Source organism: Sclerotinia sclerotiorum, genomic scaffold, assembly GCF_000146945.2.
Source record: "Sclerotinia sclerotiorum 1980 UF-70 scaffold_6 genomic scaffold, whole genome shotgun sequence".
Lineage (NCBI taxonomy): Eukaryota > Fungi > Ascomycota > Leotiomycetes > Helotiales > Sclerotiniaceae > Sclerotinia > Sclerotinia sclerotiorum.
The window spans coordinates 64,158-80,971 of NW_001820830.1; the positions used below are offsets into that span (position 1 = coordinate 64,158).

General features: G+C 43.0%; 6 protein-coding genes across 6 annotated transcripts; 2 read left to right on the forward strand and 4 right to left on the reverse strand.

Annotated features, from left to right (window-relative positions):
* Positions 1-5: 5 nt before the first annotated feature.
* Positions 6-1,878, reverse strand: SS1G_04854 (hypothetical protein; the record flags this gene model as incomplete). The annotated part of the gene is made up of 4 exons (XM_001593377.1): positions 6-17; positions 81-630; positions 680-1,768; positions 1,835-1,878. 4 exons carry the CDS (start codon positions 1,876-1,878, stop codon positions 6-8), a joined length of 1,695 nt encoding a protein of 564 aa, XP_001593427.1.
* Positions 1,879-2,885: 1,007 nt separating this feature from the next.
* On the reverse strand, positions 2,886-5,922 carry SS1G_04855 (hypothetical protein; the record flags this gene model as incomplete). Its single annotated transcript, XM_001593378.1, has 5 exons — positions 2,886-2,980; positions 3,210-4,227; positions 4,280-4,442; positions 4,493-5,364; positions 5,413-5,922. The coding sequence occupies 5 exons, from the start codon at positions 5,920-5,922 to the stop codon at positions 2,886-2,888; spliced, it is 2,658 nt and encodes an 885-aa protein (XP_001593428.1).
* Positions 5,923-7,235: 1,313 nt separating this feature from the next.
* SS1G_04856 (hypothetical protein) lies at positions 7,236-9,508 on the forward strand (the record flags this gene model as incomplete). The annotated part of the gene is made up of 2 exons (XM_001593379.1): positions 7,236-7,481; positions 7,589-9,508. The coding sequence occupies 2 exons, from the start codon at positions 7,236-7,238 to the stop codon at positions 9,506-9,508; spliced, it is 2,166 nt and encodes a 721-aa protein (XP_001593429.1).
* Positions 9,509-11,685: 2,177 nt separating this feature from the next.
* Positions 11,686-12,162, forward strand: SS1G_04857 (hypothetical protein; the record flags this gene model as incomplete). The annotated part of the gene is made up of 2 exons (XM_001593380.1): positions 11,686-11,697; positions 11,755-12,162. The coding sequence occupies 2 exons, from the start codon at positions 11,686-11,688 to the stop codon at positions 12,160-12,162; spliced, it is 420 nt and encodes a 139-aa protein (XP_001593430.1).
* Positions 12,163-13,719: 1,557 nt separating this feature from the next.
* Positions 13,720-14,001, reverse strand: SS1G_04858 (hypothetical protein; the record flags this gene model as incomplete). Its single annotated transcript, XM_001593381.1, has 1 exon — positions 13,720-14,001. The coding sequence occupies one exon, from the start codon at positions 13,999-14,001 to the stop codon at positions 13,720-13,722; it is 282 nt and encodes a 93-aa protein (XP_001593431.1).
* A 308-nt stretch (positions 14,002-14,309) lies between these two features.
* On the reverse strand, positions 14,310-16,322 carry SS1G_04859 (hypothetical protein; the record flags this gene model as incomplete). The annotated part of the gene is made up of 1 exon (XM_001593382.1): positions 14,310-16,322. One exon carries the CDS (start codon positions 16,320-16,322, stop codon positions 14,310-14,312), a length of 2,013 nt encoding a protein of 670 aa, XP_001593432.1.
* Positions 16,323-16,814: the final 492 nt, after the last annotated feature.

Consider the following 16,814-nt stretch of genomic DNA (forward strand, 5'->3'; position numbering starts at 1 on the left):
ACCATTCAAAAGACACCCTTTGGCTATGTTAGCTTTAAGCAACTAAAATTGGGGATGTATGAAAATAAGATTGCACTTACTGGAATGAACAAATATGGGACTAATCTTTCGTATTCCTCCCAAGCTTCTCCATATCTCTCTCTGCATTTCTGAATGTCTCTGTAGGCGCGATGAGAGATCATACCGGCGAAGAAGGCACAGTAGAACCAAGGGAATGGACTATTGAAGCCAGTAATAAGACCCCAGCAGAAAGCGAAGTAGAAATCACAAGTATAATGGATTTTGCGAGCCTTTCCGTACCAACCATCCGCCAAAATTGAATCACCAGTTTTGGTTTTGATGACGCGGGGGTTCATGACCTCCTTCCATGGCAATTGAGGGAATGCCTTGCGGTCTGTGACAGTACCACGCTCACGAGATCTAAACATATTCTTTTGGCTGTTGGTAGTATCCCAGACCCAGTACACGAAGAGGTATGACGTATACAAAAAGTAGAGGAAGTACTTGTTCCAGGAGTATTCAGATGGTGGGTGATTGGCTAAGTAAATGGTGCAGTGACAGTAGCTGAGAGGAACACCAGCGAGGTTCCAGAAGATCAACATGAAGCCCCATTTTTCGTAGTACATATCCCTAATAGAGTAAGTAGACTGCTTTGAAACAAGCAATGGGATAGACAAACCAGGTTGTAATAATCAATTCCTCCCCTTTAGCGCACGCATTTGCATACAAAAAGTGTGCCATGATCAGGAATCCAACTTCACCTGATACATAGCCATATTGCTCATATTGTCGTGCAGCAGCGGCACATGAAAGACCCAAAAGGATAAACCAAGGTAGACGAACTTCAAAGAACATTTTAAAATCCAAGATACCGAACATTCTTGGATTCAATTCGGCTCCCATGAAGAAGTCATAAATTGGATACCCTGTCATTCGATGTTGAGCTCCACGTGCCAAAGCCGACACATACGCAACAGTTGAAACCAAAAATCCAGAGCAAATTGCCACGGACATGATAGGCCCGAACTCGTCAAGAAGAGTATAGATCTTGAATATGTCGAAGTAATGCAAAACGCCAGCAGTGATAAAGGTAAAATAAAAAGACCAGATTCCGGAACAATAGTATGGCAATTGCTTGCCTCCCTCATGGGGTAGTGGTTTTCCATAACCCCAGACTCCTGGCATGAGACAATACATGATAGCTTCAAAGACGAAGAAAACCCAGTAGATTTTCCACGCACGAAGGCTTGGAAATGCCCCCGTATAAACAAGATGACCCATATGTTTGACAAAATCGAGGAACTCCTGACCTGGTTCCGGCGTGGGAAATTTTCCATTGTAGTATGTTGCTCCAATCCACATATACCACATGAGGCAAGGAAAGCCAATCATCATAGCACTAACGCCAAAAGAACCACCAAAATCGAAATGACCCGAGGTATCGATCTTGGGATCTTGCGAGACCTCTGACTTGCCATTGACTACCTTTTGTTCGATCGCATTCTCGACTTTTGCGCTGCCCTTCTTCAATGACCCATTCGTGTTAGAGTCATTGACCGCAGAAGTATAGCCATTGGTTATCGAACCATTGCTGGAGTGGTCGTTGGCTGTTGCTGCTTCGACCATGTTCACTTTCCGACTCGAGGATCTCACCCTTGACGGTGGATTATCTGTTGTGGATGAAGAGTCGTCTGCGTCTTCGGGAAACTGCGACTTTCGTTGACGACGGATTCTTGGAGTCTCGACGAAGCCAGCACGTTCCGTCTTTCTGTGCAGATTGTTAGAATTGGGATCTCAACAAGAAAAGTGAAGAGGGGAGATAATAAATACTTACTTGGGCGTCTGCCGCAAAGAATATCTCTCGCGGCCTTCGGACATTTTGTACCCCAACAAGGTAATCTCGGAACGGAAGCAAGATATCTGGACGAGTATGAGGCAGAGGCAGTAAATTCACTAAGATTACAAGATTCAAATGAGGCACTTGTAAGAAGGGTGCTATAACAGAAGATCCGAGGACATAATTTCATACACGCACAAAAACAAAGTGTCAACAATATTGTAATAACGAATGAAAGTCAAGAGGATCCATTTACAATGGGAAATATTTAAAATTAAGTTTTGTTTACTAAACGTACTAGCGTACTAGATAGTTACTAGTCTAGTACTGGTGTCCTTCGTCCGTACAGGAACACGGTCGAGCCACTCGGAACCTAGAAGCCACACATCGCTTAGAGACTTGATCTCCATTTATCCCCTCCCTCCCCTCGTAATTGTAACCACCTGGTAGTAATCATAACTACTAAGAAAAAGGATTCTAGGAAAAGATGGAGTCCTGATTGCCAGAAGGCTTTACGTGCCATGAGAGGTCAAGGATTACAATGTATGTATCTTAAATATTACAAATATGATATATCAATTAGGTGTTGTCTAGATCGTGACAACGAATACTTGCGGGGCCATCAACCTCAACCAACTCATCGACTACAACACACAGGGAAGACTTCTCAATTGTGTACCATCTCTTAGGCACTGTATAATTTTTATTCATCGCTAATCTTCTGATCGTTATAAGTGGTTAAGAACAACCATTGTTGCATTCACCTCATGCAACGTCATTGACTCTTAATACAGTACATTTTCGAATTATGTGACTTTTTTATTCATCGCTAATTTTTGATTGATGATGTGGGTAGCCGGCTGTGAGTAACCACTGTCAAAACATCAAACTTCCTTGCAAACATATACTCTTTTGCGCGCCAATTCCATCCCAACATGCGCCCGCCGCTCATGCCATAGACGTGATGCCAAAATCGGAGGTTATCCGAAGAAGTGCTGTACAAGAAAGTCGCAATGCATCTCATGGTAACTGTGTAGGTAGTATAAGACTAGGCAAACCACCCATCCGAAATCCTGTTGCTGAATAGCGACATAAGGATATCTGACTTTCGAACGGGTATCGCACCTTCAGCACCAATCATCTCTTTTCTCGTCAATTCATCTCATCTCCTCATAACATCCATCACCTTGATAGTATTCCCGCCCGGTCATCCCATTCAACGTCCCGTCCGGTGTTCTTCAACCACCATTGCTGTACCTTTCATTTTCACGTCTATCCTGCCTGCCAACCCCATCATTATATCAACGAAACCCTCATATTTTCTGATAGAACAAAAGATATGCGACTTTATTATCCATGACTGAGAATTTACCAGCCCCATGTCCATTGGCTGATTTGGGCTTTGGCGTAGAAGCGCCATTAACAACACTAGACCATTTCTTTCCGGATCCACTGGCCTGCTTCCATCCATCCTCTTCGGCCTCTCCGTTTTCTTCCCCAATCGAGGAGAAGATGTTTCCAGAAGACGAACTATCCTTTTTATGTGCCTCCAAAGCAGCAGCCAACACTTTAGGGTCTTCCTCACTACCTCCTTCAGCCACATCTTCGCTTCTTACACGTTTAATAACAGTGTCGTCAAGTCTGATCCACTCTTTCCCATCTTGCCTTCTAACATCCACAGTATAGTGTCCACCGCTGGCATTCTTACCATGATGATACACGACGCCGATGAGACGATACTTCGGATAACCATCATGAGCGAAGACACCTCGTTTAGTTTTGGGAAAGACTTCCTTTGGTAATTCGAGTTCCAAAGGATATCCGACCTTCTTCCAAATCTTCTGCGTTCCGCCAGTGTTGTCATACTGGAAACGCTTCAAGTGTAAGATGAGAACAGGAGGTACTGTCTCAATGAATACCTGCTTTGTCGCGGTCACATTGGGACCCTTTGGAGACTTGAAATCGCCATGAAGGACCTCGGAATGTGTTAAACCTTTCAATGCATCAATGATATTGTGAATGTTTGGTGAACCAATATCAAGTTGTAGTGGTTGATATGGCTCAAGAGTGATGGAATCTTTCAAGCCTGGCACACGCAATTCAGATCTTAAGCTGCCACCAAAAATCTTAGTGACTGGAGAGCCAGTCAGGATGGTCCCGGAAGACCTTGTGATCGCAGCCTTTTGTTTAGGTCCAACCTGCTGCCAGACATCATCAATAGATCCGCGTCGACTGGCAGAGTCGCTTGTTGGGGATGAAGGTGCATTCATGGGTGTTGTGGCAGCCGGAGTTTTGCTCGAGTCACTTGACTTCATGACATGTACACATTCATCATGAAGGCCTTCAAGTAAGAAGCCTAGAAATTCCTCCGCATCTTGTTGATGTCCTCTCTATGACATATATAAGTAAACGAAAACTTGAATGATCTCTAAATGAACTAACCTGCATCGTCACGAATCTTGGTAAGCGTCGCATGACATCGTATACAAAGTCCGGTGTAAAAGAGTCTCCATATTGCTCAAGTTCTCCTTCCTTTAATCTCATTTTGAGTTGCTCAACAGATTTTGCAGAATCAATTACTGGAAACTCTCGCATAAACATAATCCTTGAGCGGTATTAGTAACATCCATACGAGTATACATAGAGAGAACTCACATGGCATCAATCAAAGGAGTTTCACTCTTGAAGCTATGCGCTGCTTTCTTGCTAACTTGGTCAAGAAAGTCATAGAAAGGGGTACAGAAAACAAGAACTTGTAAAACTGAGTTCATGTAGCACATATTACCAGTGTTAACTAAACCTCGAGGCTCAAGAAATGCTATTTTAGAGTCTTTAGCTTCAGCATTGAACGAGCGCAATGCTTCAGCCAATGATTCCGTATTCTTCTTGCCAAATCCGGGTGATCCATTTTGCCCACCATTGGCAGTGGTAGGTGCTGTAGGTGCACCGGATGAACCAAAGAGACCAGTCCAAGCTCTTGGAGTAGCCCATGCTTTAGGAGGAGGGGGTGTTGTCTTAACCTCTTCATTAGCAGGCTCTTTCGCTTCATCCGCATTTGTGGGTTCGGATGTACCCGGGGTCACCTCGGCAGGAAGTTCTCCGCTGGGCTTTTGAGGGGTCGTCGATGGCGTATTTTTAGGCTGAGACTTTGGGATGACACGTACGACGGGGACAGCAGGTACGGCAGCTCGCTGGGATTTCGTGGCTACAGGAGTCGCCTGCCCACCGGTAGGGAGAGACGAAGGTTGTGTAGATGATGGTGTAGATGATATTGTAGATTCATTGTCTTCGGATGGACCTTGAGTAGTGGTAGGTGTTTCGGGTGCAAGCCCTGAAGCTTCTTCAACCGCCGGTGTTGGTTCTATACGTGTTTCCAACCTTTCTAAATCCTTCTCCGGCTCAGAAACAACATCTTTGTCTAAGTCTGGAAGCTCGACAGGATTCGTAGATATTTCAGGACTCTGCTTTCTTTTCCGACGCCGTCTGGCTGGCCAGGGTGCAGCAGTATTAGGAGTAGCCCAAGGCAACTAGTTAATGTCAGCAATTATAAATGTATTTCTCGAAGTGTAGCATACTGGTGGCTGGAAAGGCATATAGTGGTTAGGGGCTGGAGGTGGAGATTGAGGTAATGCTTGTGGAGTAGGAGGTGTCATAGGTCCAGGAAGAGTATTGGATGACTGCGTTGAGTAGGTTGAAGGAGTCTGAGGGGGGACTGGCGCAGAGGCTGGTTGATAAGACGACGCGATCACTGGTGGATGAGATGCGGCAATAGCAGGAGATGGTTGGGGTCGAGTAAAAGGTGGTGCTTGGGGTTGAAGTGGAGGTGGAGGAGGATGAACATAATGCGGCATCATTGGAGGAGGCGAACGACCATAATGTTGATAAGGATTGTACTGTTGGGTGATAGCTGGATTATGATATTGTGGAGGAAATGGTTGTGGGTAATAGTTCGCGTTGTACGGGTGCATGTATCCATTGTACAAAGGTGCCGCCGGCGGATATGGCTGAGCCTGATGACTATAAGGTCTTCTCCTTCCCATATCTTGTTGCATGCCTTGCCCTGCCGGCAGATGACGACCGTTCATCATGCCGGCTTGCTGAAGCTTATTATTTCCAAACCTACCTTGTCAGGCTGGCCTGGATTGGAAGGGACTTGTCGCGCTGAGTCGATGTTGGGTTTTCGTGATATGGAGGAACTTTTTGGAGTAAATTTCGAAATATCAGCGCATTAATAAGAACAGATAGATGTATGTCTAAGAAGCGCGCGATAACCGTAACTTCCACGATATTTCTGTATAAAGCTGTTCATATAACTGTTTATAAAATAAATATTGTGTTGTTGGGGTTGATTTTTAGAGTGGGCAGGTAGAGATGGGTTAGCAATTCTTGTTGCTCCAGAATTAAAAGAAGATGACTGAGCCGAACGTTAAAGCCTTGCCAAGACTTTTTCGCCCCCAAAATTCAGAGGAGCTTTGACATGAAATGGAAGTCAAGTTGAAAGTCAATCGAGGAGTCAATCAAGTGAAGTGAAGTGAAGTATGAGTAGGTAAATAGATAGGAATTTTTATGTATAATATGTTTATTTACCGTATTTAATTTCTGTATAATTTGACTAGCGTATTCTCTCTAAATACATACCTATGAGAATTGAAAATCAAAATCATACACCTGAGAATTAATTGATGTTATAAATTACCTACCTACTTTTCCACTTCTTCAAGATACAAAATTGCGTCTTTGTCTCTAAAGTTAGCCCGGTTATAAGATGATCATATCAATGCCGGTAATCAATCATGTCATATAGGCAGTACGATTAGCTCTATGTGACTCTTTCTCTACCATAATAAGACTTTTATAATCAACAGCGTCCTTTGCGGCGTCTGAAAACCACTCTAAAACAACAAAAACAACAACTATAAGTCCAATTTTTATTTATACTTAGGTCATCTTCAGTCTTCGTTCTCTCTCATATATAGCATCTTCCAATTACTCGGCTTCGTATTCCGTACTTCTAAGATAGGTACAGCCAGGCACCTCCGCACATTTTCCCTCGTCGGATTTGTCAATCGGATGATTGAAGGCTTTCAAGAAGGATAACACTTTTCAAAGTCCCATTTCAAAGTACTAATTCAAGTTCGACAGTAAAAGTCACCATTCGGTTTGACAATCAAAGAAGTCGTTAGACTTGTTTTTTAAGTCGGGTTTTCCGCCGGATCGCGCAGCATATCAAAGCTATCAAAGCAATCGTCTTATCAGAAAAAGACATCGACTAAACCTCCCATCAATCCGGCTTTGAAAAGTACTACAACAACTTCGTCAGCCATCAATCTCCATTAAAATAACTATTTTAAGTCCTATGCCCTACTACTTAACTCATCATCTCAATCCGATTTGAACTATGAACCCAGTTCCACAAAGCGCGTCATCGCCCGGCGGAAAGTCTCTCAATACTGCATCATCACATACTCCCATTCAACAACAGCAGAGTCAGACTACACCTCCAACTTTTGACTCAAACACAAGACGTTTTGCTAGTCACTCAACTGGGATACCCGCGGCTGCCAGAAATAATCAAAGTCAACGGAAGCAACATAGAAATTCCAAGAAACCGAGGCTCGCGGATGAGGATGCTATGGCGGAATCCGTAAGTTTTCATCATTTCGCATTTCCAATCTACAAGCACATTACACACAATCAGGCATCCGCATTCCATAAGCAGGTTACAATCAACAGTAGTACTAATGTTCCTAGGCGGCCATGAGAAATGCAAATAGTCGAAGAGGGCAAACCTCAATCACACATCTTATGAGCTTCGCTCTCCCACCTAGGCCACAAGACTATCGCAGTACTATCACAAGAGGAACAAGGCGTGGAAATATATATGGAATCGGATCTGGTCATCATTCAAGTGACAAGGCGAGATATATTCACGCAAATTATCGATTTATAGTCAGGCCACATGGGGATTACAAGCAACAAGCCCTATTTGCGGACCAGCATTTGGACTGGAGCGATGTTCTACAAATCCTCGCATCGGCAGAATCACAAGACGCATCATGTCCAATCTGCCTCTCCCATCCTGTGGCCCCCCGAATGGCAAAATGTGGACATATATTCTGTCTACCATGTCTCATCCGTTATATGCACTCCACCGACGATACGAACCCTATCCCGGAGAAAAAAGCTCGATGGAAGGCATGTCCAATTTGCTGGGATACTATCTATAGTTCAGAAACTAGACCCGTTAGATGGTATATTGGACAAGAAGGGCCGGCCCCTCGTGAAGGAGAGGACGTTGTATTACGATTAGTTATGCGACAACCCGGAAGCACTTTGGCACTCCCAAGAGATGGTGCGGATGTGCTCGATAAGTCGGAAGATATTCCATGGTATTTCGCTGCCGAAGTTATGGATTATGCTCGAATCATGAAAGGAAGTGAAGAATATATGTTGGAACAATTTGATTCAGAAATTGAAGCATTGAAGCAACAAGAGAATGAGGATGAATTGATGTTTGGAGAGGAACCGGAGTGGACTCGAAAAGCTGTCAATTCCGTGCTCGATGCGAAGGAAAAAATCAAAGGTATCGGCGGACCACCGCCTCCACCAAGCCAGCCCATGGAGAAGAAACCCAAGAGGCAACCCATACAATTCAATGTCGTTGATGACAACACACCGGAGATGTACTTCGTCCAGCATGCTGCAAAATCAGGCCTAGATGTTTATGCTTCAACGCTATCTCCATCAGCTGTCCCTTCCCAATTGGATCCGACGGTGACCCCCACGCCACCAACTCCGTCTAATATCACTCCAACCTCAAATCCTTCACATTCACGCTCAAAGAATGTCCATCAAAATGAGGGACACTCACCGGATGCCCCGTACTTTTTCTACCAATCTCTCCTTCATTATTACCTCGCGCCCCTTGATATTAGGATTCTGAAATCCGCTTTCGGCAATTTTGCCTCGTTTCCTTCAACATTACTTCCTCGCGTTGAACGAGTCTCCACTCATGTAATGGATGATGAATTAAGAAAAAGAACAAAATATCTGGCGCACTTACCATTTGGCTGCGAAGTAGGTTTTTTGGAATGCAATTGGACTGATGTTGTTCAACCGGAAATTTTGAATCAGTTCAAAGAGGATATTGAGCGACGAAGGAAACGTAACAGGGACAAGGAGATTCGAGAAGAGAAGGACAGGCAGCGTGCTGAGAAGGCAGAGGATAATGCACGCTGGGCCCATGCTAGACAAAGGCAACCCGAGACATCCCCGGGAAGCTATTCTGATACAGATTATGCCCAACTTGCCTCGACGTCTATTGACCCGATCAATGCATCGCCTCCTTGGACCTCACGTCAAGGTTCTTCTTTCGGAGCACTCGCTTCACCGTCTACGAGTCCGCCTGCGCCAAGAACTGTTTGGGGTACAACTTTGGTAACACCATCTTCGCCCGATCTTCGTCCTAGACATGATAACAATGCGGATGATGGTTGGCTGGCAACTTGGGAACAAGAACTTCAAGCAGAAAATGATGCATTGATCGCTCAAGTGCAAGCGGTGTCCTTGAACGGAGAAAGTAGTTCAAGTGCTACTCCTCAACCTCAAGGAAAGAAGAAAAAGGGAAAGAAAATTACATTAATGAGTACCACAGCTAGAAGAGCTGCATGATTATCCGCGAAGAATTGAAACCGGAGCGTGTATCTTTCGAGGGATTCGGCGTTCATGGTGATATCACTACAGAAGCAAAATGCAATATATTCATTTTCAATGTTCACCAACATGATTTAATGCAAGTCTGGTCGCATCCTCCATATGTCGGACGAAACGAAAAGGGTTCTAGAAGTAAGTTTTATTCCTTTTAGTGTTATAAGTGGCGTTGATGGGGGTGTAACGGTTTTCTGGCTCGACGCCAAACACATCGTAAGACAATGATCGGCACTCCCTCCCGTATACTTTAGCCGTTGCTGTTACATTTTGGCTATCTCTGTTACTATCAACCTTGCCTTAGCGAGCCATACGAGCTGAGCTATTTACGTTCAAATCTCTATTTCCGAAAACAAGCAGCTAGGGAGGGGTCCTAGGAAATTTTTAGTAAGTGTTTGCATCGCTTAACAGTCATCCCACATTCTCATGGTTACCCAACGATACGATGTCTTTTCGCAAACTATCCATCTTTCAATATTGACTTCGGCGGTTTTATATGACCGAGTGGTTTGCCATACATTAAAATATCAATTGATCAACAATTCCCTATGTAATGCAATGCACGGCCCGTACCGCGATAGGAAACTTCCTGCAGCTAAAGTCTAGGCGCAGATGATTGTATCAATCAGCAAATTGAATGATCCTATCAACTATTTTTGTCACCAACTACTATTATGTTAAGGAAGATATATGATATGTTTGAGCAACATGTGAAATCTAGCCCTCCTTATCACCCGTTAAGTTTTCATCACCCTATTGTACTATCTATCTTACGCATCATTTTCGCAAGCAACGTTACGAAATTCTTCTTAACATTTTTCAATCCGAGAAATTTCTTCATATATGGCGGGACATCTCGGGATACCACTATCTATGCCTCTTCAAAGCTTACGGAACGGAGACACAATAACTCCGGACGTTTTCCGAACGTTTTATGATGTAACATTGAAGTCTGTCGGTGTGAGACTCCAGTAGAATGGATTCGCTTAAGTCAGTAATCAGCCACCGCTATGGAACTCGCATTTTTTACTATGTATAGGTAGGCTATGCTTTAGAACATTTTAGGTCTCCCCATCCAGCTACTAGGACTCTGCATACAATATATTGAGTAGGATCGAGATGCACTTACGTTTCATTTACAGTTCCCAGTATTATGCATATGCAGGTCCGTCAATATCGTCCGAATAACCTATCGGAGAGTGTCGGCTGAGATAATCAAGCATGGGAAGACTTTTTCAAGCTGTCAGATACCTGGTCAAATACGAGATATTTTTCTAGGGACAAATGAGCGCAGCTACGCGGAACCGAGTCCATGGGCTGAAGACAATCATCAGCATGGAATGTTCATCAGCAGAAATACTCGATGTGATTTGACAAACCTCTCCTGTGTTCATTTGCTCACGTTTCTCAAAACTCATTACTAGACTGGAATCTTCCATCTACGCCGCATCAGTATGCGAGCTGGAACTTGACGTCAGCATCTAGAGGTTTGGTCTTTGAGTAGAACACGTCATTCTACTCATATTTCCTCTTGATTTCAAATAATTGAAAGCCAAAAAGAAAAAGATCATGTAATTGATTCGGTCATTGCCAGTGCAAGTCAACCTTGTTTCCGGAATCCGCCTTTTCTGTTTTTGTATTGTTGAGAAAGAACGTCAATGATACGAGGCTCTCATGCTTTACAACGCGAGTTTCAATCGGGCCGTGCTTTCAACTGTCAGGTTATCGTATAGCATGAGAAGGCACGACTTGCATGTACATGCATCTCACTGTGCTGCATGTAGGTGGCGTCTACTATGCGTATAATACAAGGCTAGGACTATGTATATCATGTTGCGTTGTGTTACTTGCATGGGAGTGGGTCGAAAGTCAAGCTTGATTCAACGTTGCTTGATGTTATGGTGGTGTGGTAATGGTGCTGAGGGGCAAAAGTGAGATGGAGTGAGGTAAGATAGAGATAGCTATATATATGAGTGTTCTTTCTGTGCTTTGAGCTTTTCCTCATCATCTTCATCATACAATTACAACTTACAATCATTTGCAACTGCAACTACTACACAACTCGAACTCAAACATTGATCATTGATCACTACCATCTAAACAACCAACAAATCTTCACTTCAATCTTAAACCCAATCAAAATGCTCTTCACAGTACGTCCCCTTCCCATCCATCTCCATCCCCAAAACCCCTACTAACAACCCACCCAGACACTCCTCCCCCTCACCCTCCTCACCAGCATCCTCGCCTCCCCCGTCCCAACGACCGAAACCACCCCCTCCCCCACCACCACCTGCTCCACCCTCACCACAAAACAAGACTACTACCAAGGCTACCAATCCCCCAGCCAATGCGGCATCAACGTCGCCAGCGGCAACATCACCTCTGGCACCTGCGTCACCATCACCACTCAAGGCATCATGCTCTTCCCCGCAGACACTAAATGTACGTATAGTCTCTGGAAGGGTGTGACGGATTGCAGTGGTCAGGTTACGGAGACATTTGATTTGGGGGTGAAGACGGAGGGCGTGGAGAGTCAGGGGGTTTGTGTGGGGACGGGCGTTATGGATGGTGGGAAGTGGTATCATGGGAGTGGGTTTTTGAGTTGTGGATGTTGATTTTTTTTGTGGGTTTGTTTGTTGGATGGGTATAGAATTGATTGGTTCGCAATGGGATGGAATGAATGGAATAGGAGGGCGCTATTGATGAAAAAGAAGGAAAAGATTGGATTTCTTTTTTTGACTTGATCAAGGACTTTTTTATATTGGCGATTTCGCGAATTCTGGGATGGGATGGAATGGGTATTAATGATGACGACACGACATGGCTATGATATGATATGATGGATAACTCACTCACTCACTCGAGTATATTGAACTCCTGGATGGATGAATGGAAGGATGAATGAATATTCGGAAGGAAGGAAGGATTTCCTATTCTCTTTATTACTCGGTGGCAGGATCAAAATCAAAAATCAAAAATCAAAATCAAAAATTGATAGATAAAAATTTAAAGCGTATTTTGGGAATTCCTATCTTATCTCGTCTTATCTTGTCTTATCTTGTCTTGTCTTATTATCACAAACAACTCATTCATTAATAAAAGTTTCTTATAGTCTTATTATTATTACTATTTGAATATTTAGATATATTTTTTGAGGGGAGGGTATTTCTCTAATATAAGATTAGTACAGTACAATCTTAAGATCTTAATCTTACATTTTGATATTTTGATAAAAGTTCCTTTCCTTCCTTTTCTTTCCTTCCTTACTAGCTAGCTAGCTTTTATAAATGAGCGTGCAGGCAGGCGTTTGTGAATTACGATTTGTGATTTCAGACTTATTTTCCTGGGTGTTTTTCTATAAGTTTTTTTTTGGAGGGGTTTGGTTTGTTTTGTTTGCTTGTAAGACTTAATTAATATATTTTGTTGAAACTGAGTTGTTTGGAAGTAGTAGTATTATTAGATGTAGGTTAAACTAAGGATCTAAGTTACAGTAATGGTAGAATTGAAGATATTCCCAATTATGGTCCGTGCACCATAATGGTCATATGACCTCAATTCTAGGCCCATAATGACCTTAATTTCAACATATTTCCTATATATTTCTTCATCTCAAATAAATTAAAATCACACACACACATATATATATAATCCCCCCTAAAATCTTATAAATATAAATACAAATACAAATAAATGCCCTAAAGATAATCCCATCCAATAAGAATAATTATGTACAATCTTCCAATTCCTGCCTTTCTTTCTACCCATCCACCGCCCTTCTCTCTTCGCTTATTCACCCTATATACTATACATCACATCACATTTCATACAATACAATAGAATACTAGTATAAATCATAAAAAGTATAAAAATAAAATTAAGAAAGCAAACATGGGGTATCTATCGTGAGATTATATACCTAATCCTGTAGGTTTGATGTAAGTAAGTAAGTGTAAGTAAAGTGTAATCTAGAGTGTCTAATGTGACCTAATCTAATGTGCTGTGCTGTGCAATGATGTATTTTAACATCCATCCAACATGATATCTAATTTTCCTCTTCTCTCTTCTCTTTACTCTTCTCTTCTTCTTTCTCGTCTTTCTTTTCTATCTCATCTCATATTCTATATGGCCAATACCATGCCCATGGCTCAAAAAAGTAACAAACGGCAAACCAATTAATCTGCCAAATAATCCTCTCGATCCACATCCACATCTACATCCTCACTTTCCGGACTTCCACTCCCATCATCTCTTCCTCCACCATTCCCATTTCCACCTCTACCACCACTACTAAAATACCCCTGATCAATCTTCCAAATCCACTCCACCTTTTCCCTTTCATTCCTTGCCCTAAATAACCATGTATTATTTGTCCCATAAACTGCAAAAACTGTCTCCTCAATTTCCCTACCCCTGTCCCCATTCGCATTACCATTAACCCTTCCACCATATCCCATCATACTATTCGTACTTCCACTCCTCGTTCTCCCTCCATAAATACCTCCTATACCATTACTCCAACTAGCCTGCTGAGCTGTTCCCGGACTACTAGTCCTACTAGAATTTTGGCTTGTATTTCGAAGTAGTTTGGCGATTTCAGGACTGTGATCTATACGAGCATTTCGAAGTCCAACGACATTTATTTCTTCGCCGCTATTGGGACCATTCACTGCGTGGATATGAAGGTATGGACGTCGAAGTTCAACGAATCTTCGTATCCATTTTGTGCTATCGGCTGAAGGGACTAATAGATATCCACCCTTAATTAGAGTAGGATTTTTCTTGATTTGAGATACAGTGGCGAGATGTTGGGGTATAAGAGGATTAGGATGGGCGTGGGGAGCAGAAGATGTTTGACGAGATCTAGATGTTCGACGAGATCGAGAGTTTTGACGTGAATTGGCAGTCGAAGGGTGAAGTGAATTGAGAAATTTAATGGTCGAGGAGAGACTGAGCGGGATGTATTGGATATGAAAGAGGATGTGTGTAAGAGAGACGGGGCTGGAGAACCATTTATAGGTGGTTCGACATTAGTGGGTGTAAGGATGGTGGTTGATGGGTCGCGACACAGATGGAATAATTTAATAAATTTTTGGAGAAGAGCGATTTGGTGAGGATTGTATTCGGATCGAGTTTGGGGTTGTTGTTCTTTGCTTTCATCGTGAGGAATGGAATCCACGTCTATTGAGACTTCAACATTTTCTATGATCTCATCTTTGCATAGAACGTCTCCGTTTGTGGGTGCAATATCTCCGTTCATGGGTGACGTGAAAGCCTCATCTATTGACAGTGGAAATTCTCCATCTGTAGCCGGAGGACTTGCTGGAAGTGGTATTTCAGCTGGGTCTCGGTCGGTAACCGGTGGGATTGATGGAGCCGATATTGGTTTTGGCAATGGTAGCGATGCAATGCGATTCAGTAATGGCTGCGCTGCGTCCAACTCTGCCAATCTTTGCTTCCTTCTTCTTGCTGCGATAAAATCTTTAACCAAGCTAACACCTCTAGGTGTCCAATTCGTAAGAGCTTCTTCACCCTTTACATAATCTTCCGATGTATTCATCCTCCACAAATCACCGGCTCTTTTCACGGCTATTGGACGAACTGTTATAGAGTAAATACCAGTCATAGAATGAACGATTCGAACGCTTTGAAATAATGATGCAAACATCGATGTAGAGCGGACATAATTACGTGCCATTATTTGAGAGCAAACGTCCATGTTGAAAGTCATTGGACGGGATAGTTTGCCAGACCTTACATCCCATGCAAGGGACATTTGAACTTTGTATTTATCTGCTGTGACTCGATCAAGGAGCAAAGACTCATGGGCACTAGAATCCCATTTTCCAACAATGGTAACATTGCTAGTGCCGTTTGCATTAGCTTTGACAATGGGTTTGGAAAGTAATCTAAGATGAAGAGGCGGAGTAGAAGAAGAGCTGAGGTCTGGACTTTTCCCAATATGATCAACGAGTTGAATTCTTCCGACACGTAAACCAGTGACGTCTGACCAAGGTAAAGCATCACCTGAATTATGTGTCAAATTGACAACAATCCTACGTTGTAAACCTTGATGAAGTTGGAAGGTTCCTTGGTCAAGCTCGCTCGTTTGGATCACTTCAACAGGAGGATAATCACCATTTTCTGCTAGTTCCAGTATTTGAACTTTGACAAATACATCATGCTTTTCTTCAGAATAGAATTGTGACTCCGCTATACGAGCGCCTTTACGCTTCTTTTTAAGCTGTGGGACATTATCTCGCATATCATCCCAACTCAAAAGTTTGTCCAGATGCATTGATGAAACTTTGGCAAAGATAGCCACACGGAGAGAAACATCTGTGGGGCCAAACATCGGAACACTCATACTATGAACACTTTCGAATCGAATTGGACCTTCATCAAAATCCTTAATCATCTGAGTTGTTGTAACACCACTTTCATTGGAAGCGGGAGGTATGAACAATTGACCATGAACTTCTGTTCCTTCCCGCTCAGCAAATCCGATCATTTCATGCATAACAACATTGAATTTCAAGGTATTTGAAGGAGCTCTTGCTGAAGATGGCTCTAATGACAGCTTGATGATACCAATGGCGTGCATTGTAAATGGCGAGAGAACATCAAGGGTAAAATCCTGAACTCGACTCTCAAAAACTGCTGAGAGGGGGACCTCTACATCTCCGACATGTGTGTACTGTGGCATACAAGTTTCCATGAATGGATTATCGAGTCGAAAGTGTTGAAGATATTCTGGTCGATCAAGGTACTGATGCATTTGTCGCATCACACGAACTCGATCCTGAAGTTTATCCAGACTCCATAGATGAACCACACTATTCCTGTAATCTATAACCCGAACGCCGATGCAAGGCTTGGTTGCGTCTTCAAGTTGAAAATCATCTCCCTCTATATCATTAAGAACCATATCATAAGATGAGCATAAAGCGTGCCCTATGTCAACAACAGTAAACTGGAAAACAACATTCTCATCCATTTCGTGACTCATTATTTGTGCTTCTTTCAGAATTGCTGCATTTTGAAAAACAGCCTCGGCCATTCGAACGTACCTTCGTCCTTGCCAATGTTTTGCAACTTTCTCCGCAACCGCAATTTCTCTCTCTGATAGTGGAGGGGGTCCGTCTGGGCCGGACTTGATTGGAGTTAACTCTTGCAATTTCTCCTCATATTCTTTTCGCTGAATCTCCAATTGTTTGAGCATCTCCTCTTTCACTTCCTTCAACGTTCTTCCATCCTGACCTTTTCCTTC